This window comes from Musca domestica, unplaced genomic scaffold, assembly GCF_030504385.1.
Source record: "Musca domestica strain aabys unplaced genomic scaffold, Musca_domestica.polishedcontigs.V.1.1 33, whole genome shotgun sequence".
Classification (NCBI taxonomy): domain Eukaryota; kingdom Metazoa; phylum Arthropoda; class Insecta; order Diptera; family Muscidae; genus Musca; species Musca domestica.
In genome coordinates this window covers 3,318,740-3,334,485 of record NW_026712312.1, presented here as the reverse complement: position 1 = coordinate 3,334,485, position 15,746 = coordinate 3,318,740, and the positions used below count along the sequence as shown (strand labels likewise).

General features: G+C 35.6%; 1 protein-coding gene across 1 annotated transcript in view; it reads left to right on the top strand.

The window, feature by feature from the left end:
* The window catches only part of LOC101900641 (uncharacterized), a 489,471-nt gene that overhangs the window by 375,975 nt on the left and 97,750 nt on the right, over positions 1–15,746 (top strand). Inside the window, exon 5 of the mRNA XM_059125281.1 lies at positions 13,940–14,301. Within this exon, the coding sequence (XP_058981264.1) occupies positions 13,940–14,301 (362 nt within the window). The remainder of the gene's footprint in view (positions 1–13,939; positions 14,302–15,746) is intronic.

The window sequence follows — 15,746 nt, the reverse complement described above, 5'->3', positions numbered from 1 at the left end:
TAACCAGTAGGCAGGTTTAGTTCGTAAATAGGCCATGACGGTCCATGTTTTCGTATAGCCCCCATATAATGGTACCTCCCGATATACGGTATTTTCATGATTTTAGCGACATTATTTACCGGAATTATTTCGAATTTCGTATTTGAAGTTCGTAATGGTTTCGTATAGCCTAGACAAAAAATGTCTTATGCAGGTTCACGTTTTCGTATAGTCCCTATATAACGGTTTTCACTTAAGTAGTAGTTTTCGGACTTTTTTTAAATTTTTCAATTTCCTTCCAAATGGTGGAGTGTTTTAAGGTATTTTTTTACTTATTATATTTTAAGTTGTCAAAATATCCATGTGTGATGTGTGAAGAATGTTGTGCATTGGATTTAGTACCCAAATATTTAGTGCCAAAATTAGATTTCAGAATATATGGCCATTTCTGGAGAAATCCTTTGAACAGGATAATTTCATGGGCCAATATGCCCTCATACAGAACATACACAACCATGGCAAGCCTATGAAGAGTACTATCTATTGGCGCCAAAAACTGTGTAGGGCTATTGGACAGACTTCGAGGTATTTGGTTATTTCTGGAGAAATACTTTGAACAGGATATTTGCATTGGCCAGGAAATTTCTTCCAGTCTAACGTACGCATCAATGGAAAGCTTATGAAAAGTACTCTTTATAAGCTTTCCATTCATTTTTATGTTAGACCAGAAGAAATTTCTTGTCCTTTCCATTGAAGTGCATGTTGGACTGAAAAAAATGTCCTGGAAGGCATATTGGCCAATGGAAATATTAGTTTAAAGGATTTCTCCAGAAATGACCATAACCTCGGAATATGTCAAATCTTCTTACATATTTTATAACGCAAATGGAGAGTACTCTTCATAAGATTTCCATTGATGTGTTTGCTCGATCGGAAGAAATTCATTCGGCAAATATTGAAAAATGAGCTCGGGGTACAGCCATTGAAATTCCAAAAAGTGCAAGAATTTTCACCGCAACAGAAAGAAAATAGACTCTAAAGAGTTCCATCGCTTGTCCAAAAGTGGTGAAATGCCGAATTTGGTTTTCTCCGATGAGAAAACATTCGTTGTTCAGCAGTTTGTAAACAAACAAAATGATCGTGTTTACATGCCAAAGAGGTCAGCTGAAAATGTGCACCTTCGGTTGGCCACCAGAACTCAAGCGCCGGCCATGGTGATGGTATGGGCCGCCATAATAGCCGATGGTCGCTCTGCGCTCTTATTAATCGACCGTGGCATCAGAATAAATGCCGAATATTATCGCAAAAATATTCTGGAGGGTGTATTAAAGCCTTGGGTGGGCACGAAAATATTTGGGCCGCAGACCTTGGACATTCCAACAGGACTCAGCACCATCGCACTCAGCACGCGCCACCCAAGAATGGTTATAAAATGAGGTTCCTCGCTTCATTTCCAGCGCATAATGACCACATAAAACCTCCCGATACTAATCCGTTGGAATATTGTGTCTGGATTATTTTGGAAAGCAAGTTTGGCATTAAAAAATATCAAAGTGTCGATCACCTCAAGCAAGCGCTTCGCCGGGAATTAAAAAAAAAAATAAAATTTAAAAAAAAAAAATAACAATTATGGCGTTTGACTTTGTTGAAGTTTTTGTTTATCTCATCCTGTAGAGTGAAGGAAGCCTGTATATTCCAAATCAATATGAAATAGGCATTATTGGCCCTTCCTTCGGAACCTACTCCATAGAGGGTCTACAATTTAAATCATCCTAACATCAAAATATATTTTGATTATCGTTGACTGATGGTATACATCTGTCGGCAAAACCGACTGATACTTTTTAACTTGTTTTCGGAAAATTCAATATTTTCAACTGAATATAACACAAAAAAATCTCAAAAAAAAGTTCAAGTCGGCTTAGCTAGCAATGTGCGTCTTAACGGTCCAGCTTTGAAATTTCGCGCAAAATTCGATATTCATCTTCGGATGCTAGTAATTAAGAAAACCTTACCGATTTATTTGTTTTTGGATGATTCCCTTGGAAATTAGGGCTATTTGTGTAGGTTTAAATATTCAAAACATATCAAATTCCAGTCACCAACAGATATCCTAATTATCAGTTAAACTTCCGGAAATATTACCACCCATAATTCTCCCAATCATAGTCTTATTTTTCTCTCGTTGTTCTCGCATAACAACCGTATGTTGACTCTCTAGCTCCTAAATACATACATATAAATATTTAAGATGTACATTTTTCTGATATACTCTGGCACTTGTAGTTGATTGTGCGTTCCAAGTCATAAATCCCTCGAGTGCTAACACAAATATAAAAGAGGATAAATGTACTCCAAAAAAAAAAACAACATGTATACAAAGTTTGTATGTCTACTGATATCCGTCATAAACAATATCACATACATACTCAATGTTAAAGCAAAGCATCCTAACTTAACAACAACGGCACGAACAACAACTAAAATTGTGTTCATGTTCCCACACACACACACATTGTAGTGGCGGAAGAGTACCAGGCATCAAAGTTAAGTTATTTTGTGGGTCGGTTAAAAATACGTGTCCTTTATTCCAGAAAAGGCATCAAGTACAATGTCATTTCAGGGGAATGAGTGTTAGTGATGGGGGGAGGGGGATGAACATGTGTGTGGCTCGTAGTTGAATGGATTTATTTGAAATACTTGAAATTAGAAAAGAAAAACATTGTCTCCTTTTCATTCTTGACATGGCTTAAAGTTGTTGCAACTAAATCAAAACAGATTTTGGAAAAATGAAAAAAATCTAAACGAGTTAACAAATGACAATAAACAGGTTTTTGGTATTCAAAGCGTGTATATTTTTGTTGCTGTCTTTTACAGTTTATTGAAATTTATTTTAGTTGATTTTGTTAATAATTCTGGGGTGCCGATGGGAAATTGTTATTTGATATTTTTGGGATATGGAAACTTTGGCAGCGATAAGGGTTTATTTTCAGCAATCGAAGTGTCAAAAGTTTCGATATTGGTTTGGATGTTTTTAATTTAACGGTCTTGGTTGGCAATGCTTTTAAGAAATAGAAATGAAGGTGGAATGAATTCAATTTGAAATAATATGGCAAATAAAAATATAATATTTCCGAAATTTTCGTTTTTTTTCTGGAGAATATTTTCTTCATATTTTTCTAGATTACTTGAAATTCTGTAAAATATTTATATCTGTAAAATATTTATAAAGAATTTTCTCTTCAGAAAACAAAAGTTTTAGAAAACCATATTGGCTTTATAAGCAGAAGACTGTAGAGAGAACGGGTAGGTGATTTAGTGATTAATTCTGGAGCCCATTTCACTACCACATTAGAATATGTATAACATTTAAGTATGGAATATCGACAATAGATCAATATGTCTCTGGAACCACAGGTGATATAGAAATAATCTTGCTTGATATTCATAAAACTCTTCAATAATTCTAGAGGTAACAATTTTGATTGGGTTGATTGGCAGAAAAATGTTCAGTGGGGCCTATTCCACACTCTGGAACCACAGGTGATATAGAATTAATCTTGTCTGATATTCCGAAAACTCTGATATAATTCTAGAGGTCACAATTTTGGGTTTGATGAGAAGAAAAAGCCTCAAAGGGGGCCCTTTTTTTTTCTTTCACACTCTTAAAATTTTTGATTTAAGATTCCTCGAAAACCATGCATTTTAGGTATACAAGATCTTTGGGAATATTGCATATAAGAATACCAGGAATAATTTGGTCGAGCGAGTCAACGCTTGAGGGTTCTTTTTGGTCCTTATTTTAAATATGGTTAAAAACTCCTTTTACGCGGGATCGTGGCAACCCAAACCACAACTGCACTAAATAAATTTCTAACTAAAACCGTTGTACTATTATATTTTAATACCATCACTCAAAAAAATATTATTCTTGGCAAAATCTGGAAATCTCGAAATTAATGAAACCGGGAACATACTATATATGGCCGGGTGTGGGATTATACAACTTCTGTACCAAACGGTGGACCTATATTGATAATTTTCGCCTTTCGTTGGCATGTGGCTTTATGGGATCTACTGAAAAAGTTTTTGCTAAATGAAATTATATGTAGAGAATATACAGAATGATGTCCACTTTTAGACCTCGACTTGAGATAATCGACATTGACCATGCATGTATATAATAGCATTTTTCAAATATTTTTCTTTCTTCAGCCGTAGGGCTGGATATTTTTTATGATATTTCTGAAGTCTAAGTGCATTGAATTTTTATAAGATTAAGACCCACCAACGACCCATAGTCGTGATTTTTTAAATAATTTTTTCAGAAGCACTAAAGACCCAAAGCGGAGATTTTTTAAAGATATTTTTTGCATTTTTTTTTTTAATTTTTTTCTAGGCTCCTAAAAGGCATAAAGGCATGGATTTTTTAAAAAATTTTCCTAGATTCGCACAATGCCCAAAGCATAGATTTTTTTAGGTTTTTTTTCTAGACTCCCACAAGGCCCAAAGTCGTGGATTTTTTAAAGATTTATTTAGACTCCTACAGATGCCAAGTCTTGGTTTTTAGAAGTTTTTTTTTATTTGAGATTTTTAATCAGATTTGTCACAGCTAGGTATAAAATACGAGAAACCAAATTATGGATTACAGACATTTTTTAGTAGGGAAAATGTAAAGTAGAGGATACAAAAAAATTTTAAAGTTAAAAAAACTTTATCGCAGAAGTGAAGAGGCTTTCTAATGATACCCATTTTGTACATATCAGTTTTGTAGAACCGGATAAAACCCGGACATTCGGGTCGAATAACACCCACAAAAATATACAATTTTAAAATAGCTCGCCGATAAGGATGTGCATGTCCTCAATCGTTTTGGATACATTTTCCATAATCATGGGGATTATATCCGCTACTTTCAAGAGAAGAGGGTTATACTTTTTTTGGCTATAACCCCAATTTCATTATGGGGCTTATGACCGAAAACAAAACCGTCATAATTGTAATGGGGAATGTGTCCACGGCAGCGAGGGACGCAGCCTGTCTAGGTTGAGTCCACAACGATACTGAAGTTAGTTGAGTAGGTTTGTTAGGGCAGTGAAAAAGGCACAGCGTGTCATGTACGACTGTGCCACTACGAGTTGAGATGGTTGCACCATCCGGATATTAACTGTGCCACCATCCGGATATTAACTGTGATCTTCTGTTGCGATTGGAGGGAGATGATCTCCAAGAACGGTATTCATTCTATATTCTCAGTGAATCCTTTCCGTCCTGCTGATCTAGAGGCTCTCTCTTATATCTTTCTCTCTCTCCCTCTCTCTCCCTCTCTCTCCCCCTCTCTGTCATTATTACCACGTGTGTGGAAGACCTTTAAGGTGTTCGACATGTGGTTCTATCAGAACTGAATACGAATTGATGCGGCTGCAACATCCGGATCTTTATTGTCCCAAAACTACTCGTGTTGTCGGGCCAGCCCTCGCTCCTCAAATGTGATGAGACATGGTCTCCGTGTACTTTACTCACTGTACATTTTCTCTCTCTCTTTCTCCCTCTCTCTCTCTCTCTCTCTCTCTCTATAACCATGAAGTTTTTCCCTACATATCTGGGAGACTTTCGATATGGTTGACAGGTGTCATGAGGAGGCATACCGTTGGGGTTTTAACGTCGGCGCTCTGGCATAAATATATATTTTTCCACTGCATAGCATAAACCACAACCGAACCGCATAGTGCACCACAGACTGACCTATTGCGTTGTAAGAGGTCAACAAGGTTTCCATATCAGTTTATCGAGTACTGCAAGCTAGAGACTTGAGAACCTTGTTCCTGCTTCCAATCTCATCGCAGATAGCTGTGGTATGCATGGACGACGTGGAAAGAAAGAATCTGCGGTTGTAGAACTCGTAGGTGCCCGTTTTTCCAACCTTATCTGTTGCAAGATAGTTGTAAGATACCAATGAGTCATTGGAAGCAAAGGAAATATGGACACTGCCACAAGTCATCCTCACTCGTACTAAATTTTTGGTACCTCCCCAAATTTTGTCGAAATTTTGAATAATACTGATTCTCAGCAAACCGACTGATATTTTCAAATTGGCTTCCTATTTCTTTCACGTTTAATTCTTCAGATATAAAATGTGTCCTTCAATCTTGTCATCCAATTCGGTTTCTTAGTATAATGCAGAAGTCCTCCCATTCCAATCAACATATTCCCTCCGAAAAAATTCTGCAACAAAGTTAAAGGCCATATTTTTTTTAATTTTATTGAATGAAAGCAAAAAATATCGGAAATATCATTAAATTTTAGAATAAGTTTAGGTTTGTTCGGAATGGTCACCTTTGGCACGAATTATGGCATGCAAATGACCAAAGAAACCGTCACACGCTGCCCGAATGTTGCTCTGCGGTATTTTGGCACACTTTGGTATTTTTTAGTGCCAACCTTGTTTTCCAAAATACTCCAGACACAATAGTCTTGCCACATCCGGAGATTTTGGTGACCATTGTGCCCTGGAAATGAAGCAAGGAACCTCATCTTGGATGGAGCGTGCTGAGTGCAATGACGCTGAGACCTGTTGGAATGTCCAAGGTCTGCCGCCAAAATGTTTGCATGCCCAAGGCTTTAATACACCCTCCAGAATATTTTCGCGATAATACTCGGCATTTATTCTGATGCCACGGTCGATTAATACGAGCGGAGAGCTGCCATCGGCTGTTATGGCGGCCCACACCATCACCATGGCTGGCCCTTGAGTTCTGTTGGCCAACCGAAGGTGCACATTTTCAGCTGACCTCATTGGTCATTTTGTTTGTTGACAAACTCCTAGACAACGAATGTTTTCTCATCGGCGAAAACCAAATCCGGCAGTTCACCACTTTCGGCCAAGCGAAGCAACTCTTTAGCTCTTTTGACTCCATTTTCTTTCTGTTGCAGTATAAGTTCTTGTTTTTTTTGGAATTTCAATAGCTTCACCCCAAGCTCATTTTTCAATATTTGCCGAATGGAATGTTGTGATATGTTCAGCCCATGAGCCATTTTTCGGCCACTGCGACGCGGGTTTCGATCAAGTCGCTTCTTTATTTTTCCAACCATTTCTGCTGCTATTGCTGCTTTCTTCCGTCCACTTCCTTGACGTCGAGCTACGCTACCAGTATCACGGTAACGAGCAATGGTGCGACACACAAAAGATTTATTCACATTTAAATGCTGGAGCACTCTAACGATAGCCACTTGTGGTTTTCCAGCCAAATATAACGAAATCACACCATCACGCTTCAATTCCATTATGAATAACATTTTTCTGGAAAATTCTCACCAAAATGCTTTTGTAGGCTTATAAACAATATAATGAGCTGTCACCGGAATAATTTTAACTGCTGTCGGACAAGTGGCTTAAAAATGACAGCAGTCTGAAGTTGGTTGCAGTTTTTTCATTTCACCCTGTACTTACCCTTAAAATAATATATTGACTGAAGTTGGTTGCAGTTTTTCATCTCACCCTCTACTTACCCTTTAAAATAATATATTTCCTTTCAAAAGTAATTTTCACCTGGATATTGAACGACATACAGACGCATCCCAACAAAACTGATTGATGTATGAATTTACTTCAGATTCGACAAAAAAAAACACAAAAAACTTCATCTATCCAGGCAACCGAATTTTCTTTTTGGCATTTATGAACTTCTCCAAATGTCAATTTGAACGTACATTTCCCCCCCTTCAATTCAGAGCCAAGCAGCTAAGGCACCAGGTCATACTTCAAACTTGACTATCAATACCCTCATTGGATTCATGTTGCAAATAAAAACAGGTTGATTGTTGTTGTTGTCGTTGGATGAACGAACTCGAGTTGTTGGATTTATGCATTGGGGCTCAATTAAACTTTTCAAATAAATCAAGTAACAGCTGCAATACCTTTTCGGTCTTGTAGCTGGTTGGTGGGTCCCCTACACTCCATTCATTTTTGGAACAAAAAAGTTTTTTTTTCTTTTTTTGTGTTTTGGATAGACTTGGGGATCGTTTGCACACTTTTGAATAAATATGCACGAAAATGTGAAATAATAAATTGTGAATGGCTGGGCAAAAAAAAATATTCAAACTCACACACACAGGAAGATTAAAAGCGTAAAATATGGTCTTTCCTTCCGTTTCAATTCATATCCGTTGCAACAAAGTTAAGCTTTTGATTTGAGATACTTTATCAATGTTAACATTATGATATTTGAAAGGAAAGGCTCTTGACACACACACACGCACACACCCAGGGCATTTGCCTAGTCCCTTAACGCTGCTGGCTGACTGAGTGACTGCATTTGCCAAAGGACCCTAAACGTATTGAAACTATAAACCAAGACACTATAATTCACTAGACATTAGATTTGGTTTGTTATTCTGGTCTCCAAAGCCAAAGGAGGACACAAAACTAACAGCAACAACAACAACCACGAAAGTTGATATTCTCCCAAGAATACTTCACAATATTGTTGCTTTAGCCATTGAAGAACATAAATCCTTATCGATTTCCAAACGGCAAAAGTAAAAATAATAGAAATAAATATTAAAAAAAAAAAAACACAAATGTCCTTGTGTTCGAAGATGAATGAAAAACCGAGAAGAAGAAGAAGAAAAAGTCAACAATAAAAACTATTCTTGTCTTTTTTTTTTTCCAATTCGCTGTTGTGGGAAATGAGAAAAAAGTGCTGCTAAGGACACTTAAGAATTGTAGAAGGAGGTTTTAGCCTCACAATCGCATAGAGAAATGTGTGTGTGTGGTTATGTTTTTGATGAGAGTGGAAAAATAAAAACTCCGAACCATTGTCAACAATTTATGAGAAAACATGCAACAAGAAAATAAAAAATTCATAATGATTTATTTGCAATAATATTGCATTGGTGGAAAACGATCCTTAACGAAAGCCATGGTCTTGAAAAATAACGCTCAGAACTGAAGTAGTCTCAACAATTAAAAGAAAAAAAATGTTTTAAACGATTAAGGAGATGTCGGATATTAAAAAAATATAATTTGAATTATTATCTGGAAGACAGTGGTGTGAATGATGTTGTGAGTAGCATAGCAGGTGTTTTACTGTTGACTAGATGTACTATTAACCTTCAACGGAATCACTCTTTTTAATATCAGGGGAAGGTTTAAGCGGCCAAACCTATGTTTAATTGGTCCTTATTTATATATGATGCTACATCTAATATATTTTCGTCAAAACTTGAAAACAGGTTTTCTATCTACGAAGAGTTCAATGTTTAAATTTAGAAAATGCAGTTAATGACTTGGCTCTGTGTCATATCATATACTCTATATACAAAATGTTGACATTTAACAACATTTCGAATACTTTTTATAAAATTAATGAAATGTAGTTTTTTTTAATGATTTTCAATTTGTCATAAGTCACACAAGACAATTTTTAATTTATTTTTTTTTTTTATTTTATTGAATGAAAGCAAAACATTTCGGAATCAGCATCAAATTTTATAATGAGTTTAGATTTGTTCGAATTGGTCACCTTTGGCACGAATTATGGCCTTCAAACAGCCAATGAAACCGTCACACGCTACCTAAAAATTGCTCTGCGGTTTTTGGCCCATTAACGGCGAAGCGCTTACTTGAGATGATTGACACTTTGGTATGTATTAGTGCCAACCTTGCTTTCCAAAATACTCCAGACACAATAGTCCAACGGATTGGTATCCGGAGATTTTTGTGGCATTTATTCTGATGGCACGATCGATCAATACGAGCGGAGAGTGACCATCGGCTGTTATGGCGGCACACAGCATCACCGTGGCCGGCGCTTGAGTTCTGGTGGCTATTCGGAGGTGCACATTTTCAGCTGACCTCTTTGGCAAGTAACCACGATGATTTTGTTTGTTTTTAAACTGCCGGACAACGAATGTTTTCTCATCGGAGAAAACAAAATTGGGCAGTTCACACTTTTGGTCAACTCTTCAGCTCTTTTGAGTCTATTTTCTTTCTGTTGCGGTGGCTCCTTTTTCAATATTTGCCGAAAGGAATATTGCGATATGTTCAGCGCACGAGCCATTTTTCGGCCACTGCGACACGGATTTCGATCAAGTCGCTCCTTTACTTTTCGTACAATTTCTGCTGATGTTGCTGTTTTCTTCCGTCCACTTTCTTGACGTCGCTACGCTACCAGTATCACGATTACGGGCGATGGTACGAGACACAAAATATTGATTCCCATTTAAATGCTGAAGTGCTCTAACGATAACCACATAACCACCAGCCAAATATAAAGAAATCACACTATCACGCTTGAATTCCATCACGAATAACTTTTTTCCTGGAAAATTCTCAACAAAATGCTTTTTTGCTTGTACACAATATAATGAGCTGTCACTGGAATCATTTTAACAGCTGTCGGACGAGTGGCTTAGAAATGACAGCAGTCTGAAGTTGGTTGCAGTTTTTTCATCTCACCCTGTGAATCGTATGTTTTTATACCCTCAGCTAGATGGCTGGAGAGGGTATATATCATATGATACGGCCAAAATATGCCTCATCGAAATAATAGTTTTAGACCCTAGGCCTCTTTGGACCAAATCCATTTGACATTTCGACATTTGGATTCGAAGTAGCGATGTCCGTCCATCTCGAAGGGAGTATCCAATATGGTCCGAACTTGGTACATCGTAACATTATTATCAAACTTAGATCGAGTTCGGAGTTGTTCAATATCGGTCCACTTCTTCTGGTAGCTTTTCCACAAAAGGTCGACACTTTCAAAAAAAAAAAAAAAAAAAAAAAAAAAATACTGCTATCCGATTTTTCTCCAACTTTGTAAAGTGCAAGGGCAGATTCGAAAATGGACAATATCGGTACACTTCATCAAGTACCGCCCCACAAAGGGTCAAAATTTTAAATAATTATAACTCTTATAAAATGTGATGTGATGTCCCATTCTCATTAAATTACACACATCACAATATTGTAAAGACGGAATGTATCGGTCTACTACTTCTGGTACCTCCTCCACAAAGAGTCAAAGTTTAAAATAACCAAAAGAATTATAAAATTGGAAATAAGAATCGGTCCACTCCTTCTGGTACCTCCCCCATGAAGCGGTTATAATTTTGAATAACTGTAAAGCATCCGATTTATTTTATAATTATTATTATTATTATTATTATTATTATTATTATTATTATTATTATTATTATTATTATTATTATTATTATTATTATTATTATTATTAGTATTATTATTATTATTATTATTATTATTATTATTATTATTATTATTATTATTATTATTATTATTATTATTATTATTATTATTTTTATTATTATTATTATTATTATTATTATTTTTAAACTTAGCACATCCCAATATTTCTACTAACACAAAACCGTGTGTAAAGATTGAATATTTCGGTCCACTCCTGCTGGGACCTCCTCCATAAAAGGTCAAAATTTTGAATAACCAGCATTCTCCGATTCTCTTCAAATTTCACATATTCCAATATTTCTATTAACACAAGATCTGGTGTGAAGATGAAATATATCAGACCAATCCTTCTCGTACGTCTCCCACATAGGGTCGCAATTTTCAACAGTTATATCTCTTATAATTTGCGAAACAGCGATTCTTTTATAATTTGGTAACCTGAAATCTGACGTGAATAAATAATTCATCTGCTCACTCCTTCTGGTATCATGGAATTATGTAAATAAATGTTAGATGCTCATGGCAATATTTTTTTTTCAATATTAAATGAAGTGGAATACTTCGGTCCATAAGAGCTTATAATACCAACATTTGGCGAGATTAAATGTAAAACATATCTGAAACTTAAAACTTACATGAAATCGCATTTATCCTTAATTGGTTCTTTAAAAATGGATCTATAGGACTAACTGATTGTATCAATAATTCTGGATGTATTTCTATTAAATTTCAAATCTTTATCTTAAATATTGCAAAATATATCTCAATCTTAAGGAGTCCCTTTGTATACAGTCAAAACTCTACAGAGGCCTTACCGACGTTTTGGAGTAAACTCCTTCGGGGTTTTGATCTACAAACAAGTTCCCTTAAGTCCACTTAGAATCCAAAACCCAGAGTGGCTATTGTGCTGTGAAATGTTATGAAAAATTTGCAGGTATGATTATATTAAAGAACTTCTTGTACGAAAAAGTCAAGAATTTTTATTAAAAAAAATTTAAATAACTTTTTGAAAAATTGGTAGACATATTTAACTAAAAATGTGTTTCGTCTTTTGAGATTGTCAATATTTTCAGCTAAATTGGCTGTTAACTATACAAGGTGTTTTGTGGATAGTAAATTTCTCTACAAAATATTTAACATGTGTTAATTAGGGTTCTCCTTGATTGTGCCTGACGGCTACGGGACCAACATTTTTTTATGCTCATCCTGATTATGTATGCAACGCATTTTCTAAAGCCGCGTGCCATCGAACCTTAAATACTACAACGTTTTAGTACTCCTGGAAACTACTCACGGATAAGGAAACCTAAGCCATAATTTGTTATATTTTTCCTGAGGAATGTAAATATCTGGCTAATCAATTTTTGAATCAATTTTTTAACGATACAATTTTTATGTTCAGATACTAATAAAATTTTTTTGAGCTATAATTTTTCTCAAATGACCTCATAATAACATTATACAGTCCGAAATTCGTTTTTCAATCACGCTGCACTCACTGTAGCCCATCGAGACCCACTACCCTTTAACCTAAAGAGACGAGAGAAAACTACGACAGCAGAAAAAAAATTCCAAAACACAATTGTTTTCCTTTCGCATACCAACACGATTACAAGACGATGCAATAAACAAAGAACAAATGAGAATAAAATCACAAGAAAAAACAATGATATTGTGTTTTTTTTTTTTTTCAACGCTCTAGTGGTCTGGTCCTTCTTCTCCTTTTTTTCTGCTGTTTATTGTTGTTGGTTGGCAAATTGATTTAATGCATAAACTTTGGTTTTAATATTCCCTACTCCTTCGCCTTATGCTTCAATGGAGCTGTGGTATGTTGGCTTTGTTTGAGCGCAGTCTGATAGTTTGCTGCCCCACCCCGTCCCTTGTCCTTTTCTCCAATTCTTTTGCCTTTGGAAATCCTTTGAAGTAATAACGACGATGTGTGGTTATTTTCTTCCGTGTGTTGTTTTTTTTTTTTTTGCTTTCGATTTTTTTGTCTCTTCTTGTTTTACTTTTAAAAAGATTTTGCCAAGAATTATTTTATGGAATTTTATGGCTGGTATGTTGCTGTTCGCCTGCAATTGGGGGTTGGGGGTTTCAGTTTTTATGTCATTGACAATTTATTTTGGTTTAACCGCACACTTTACACAGAGACCAACAAGACCACCGCCTCCACCACCCCCACAGCTCGAATGGGTGGTTTTTGCTGCAATTCCTCTAGCTTTCTTATTTGGTTTTAGTTTCAAGTTGAAGGAAGTTTCTTTGCTTGCATTTTTTTTCTGCTTCTGCTTCTTCTCCTTCTTCTTTTGCTTCTTGCCAAGATAAACATGAACATTTTTGTCAATATTTTTTAAGCTTGCCAGGAATTTCCTTATTTATGAAGAGAAGGTAGTTTTAGTAGTTTTGAGCGCGCTAAGCCATGGATGGCTTTAGGGTTGGATCAGGTTAAGGGAGTTTCACTTGGCGTCCTTTTTTTCTCGTTTTTTTTGTTTCGTAGTTAAAAGTGATTTTGTTCTTTGGTAAGTCTTGTTCGTAATTCCAAGTAACTAATCTGTTGTTGACAGCTGTCATAAGTTTTAGGAATGTTTACAAATTCAATTATGAAATATCTTTTGTTTGAAAAGTGCAAAATAGGGAACAAGAAAGTTTAATTTGTACAATTAATCTATGAACAACAATTCTTCTCTCTCTCTATCTCTCTCTCTCTCTTAGAAAAAAATGAAGTAAAACTTATTTCTTCTCTTCTTCCCTTTACAGATGATGAAAACTCCCACATACATGCCATACTCACCAATGATAATCTAATTGATGGCACCATTGAAACACCCACTGAACAATATTACATAGAACCATCACACCGCTACTCACCGGATCTCCAGGATGCGGGGGTACACACGATTATCTATAAGTTAAGCGATGTAGATCAACCATCGAAATCCTCTAAGGCCGAACACTGTGCCAGCGAGAGGCTCAAACGCAGCATGCTAATGGATGACCTGAAGCGAAGAAAGTCGCACAGCAACAAAAGTGTGCGAGAGGAGTTGAGGGGGGACAACAATGGTGGCGTTGGTGATGGTTTTCAAACAAAAGAACGTGTCAAAAGATGGCTGCCAGAAGAGGTAAGTTCCAAGTTGCTATATTTGAATTCCAAATATAAAATATTGAATTTTTTATAAAAATTCCTTTGTGGAGTTTTTTAGAAACCAAGAACAACATTCGCGAGGACTTTACCATGAACATTTCAAAAATATTTTTTCTTCGATTTTTAAAGGACTAGTAGCGTTTTTAAGAGCTCCCTCGTGGACAATTTATATATGTTTAATTTTCTAATGCATTTTTCAACGAATTCATTACGAAGCGAACTCAGCAAATAAAGAGCTATTAGAATATTATTTTCTTAAATATTATTTTTATGATACCAAGAACTTTTTGCAGACTAATTCGTAGTGGATAAAACCACATCTCTAGGAAATGTATAGTTATTTTTAAAAATATATCTAAGAGTTCCGTCATGTCTTTTTAGGAAAACTGCAAGGACTCCATCATGGATTTTGAAAATAATAAGTGTAAGGCGTTAGTTGTACAATTCTTAAGAATATTTTTGAAGGACTCACTATGAGATTTTTAAAACCTCCACCATAGTATGGAGGGGATATTAAGTTTGTCATTCCGTTTGTAACACCTCGAAAATCTGTAGAAATCACTCTAGCTTCCGAACGAATTGAAATAGGTTGATAATTGTACGCAAATGTGTGTTTGGTCTGCAGGACTTTTGATATTGAAAATGGGCTACAAAAGACCACGTTTAGGTATGGCCCTCATATAACTAAACCTCCATATATTCGTTATTTTGACGATTTGAACGACATTATTAACCGGAATTGTTTTAAATTTCGTATTTAAAGTTGCTAAAGTTAAAGTTCCTGGGTACTACAGCCTGTGACAATAAATTGCCTATGCAGGTCCAAGGCTTCGTATAGCTCCCATATAACGGTACCTTCTTGCATTCGATATTTTGAATATTTTAGCGACATTATTCACCGGAATTGTTCAAAATTTCGTATTTGCAATTCGTAATGGGTACTACAGCCTGTGACAGAAAATTGTCTATGCAGGTCCACGTAGTCGTATGGACCACATTCCCTATATTTGATTTTACGAAAATCGTAACAGATTTCTTTTTTTTTTTTTTTGAAAATTTCCAATTTCCTTCCAAATGATGCAGAGTATTCAATATTCGATCCGGCCGAACCTTCTGCTTTTTTACTTGTTTAAACAAAATTTGAGGAAACAATCGTGGGTTTTTTGAATATCCAAGACGTAAATCTGAGAATGAAAAAAATTATAAGGACCAAGTTATGGTCTCAAGGACTCAAGGACAAACTAAAATATAAGGACTTGAACTGTAGCATGATTTTTAGGACTATAATTATTTATTTATATATTTTAAAAGGATTCAATTTAAAATATACTTCTTATTTTCTAAAAATATTTTCAAGGACTCAACTAAAGATTTTAGGAACATTTAGATTTCTGAGGATTGCATCCTAGAATTTTAACGATT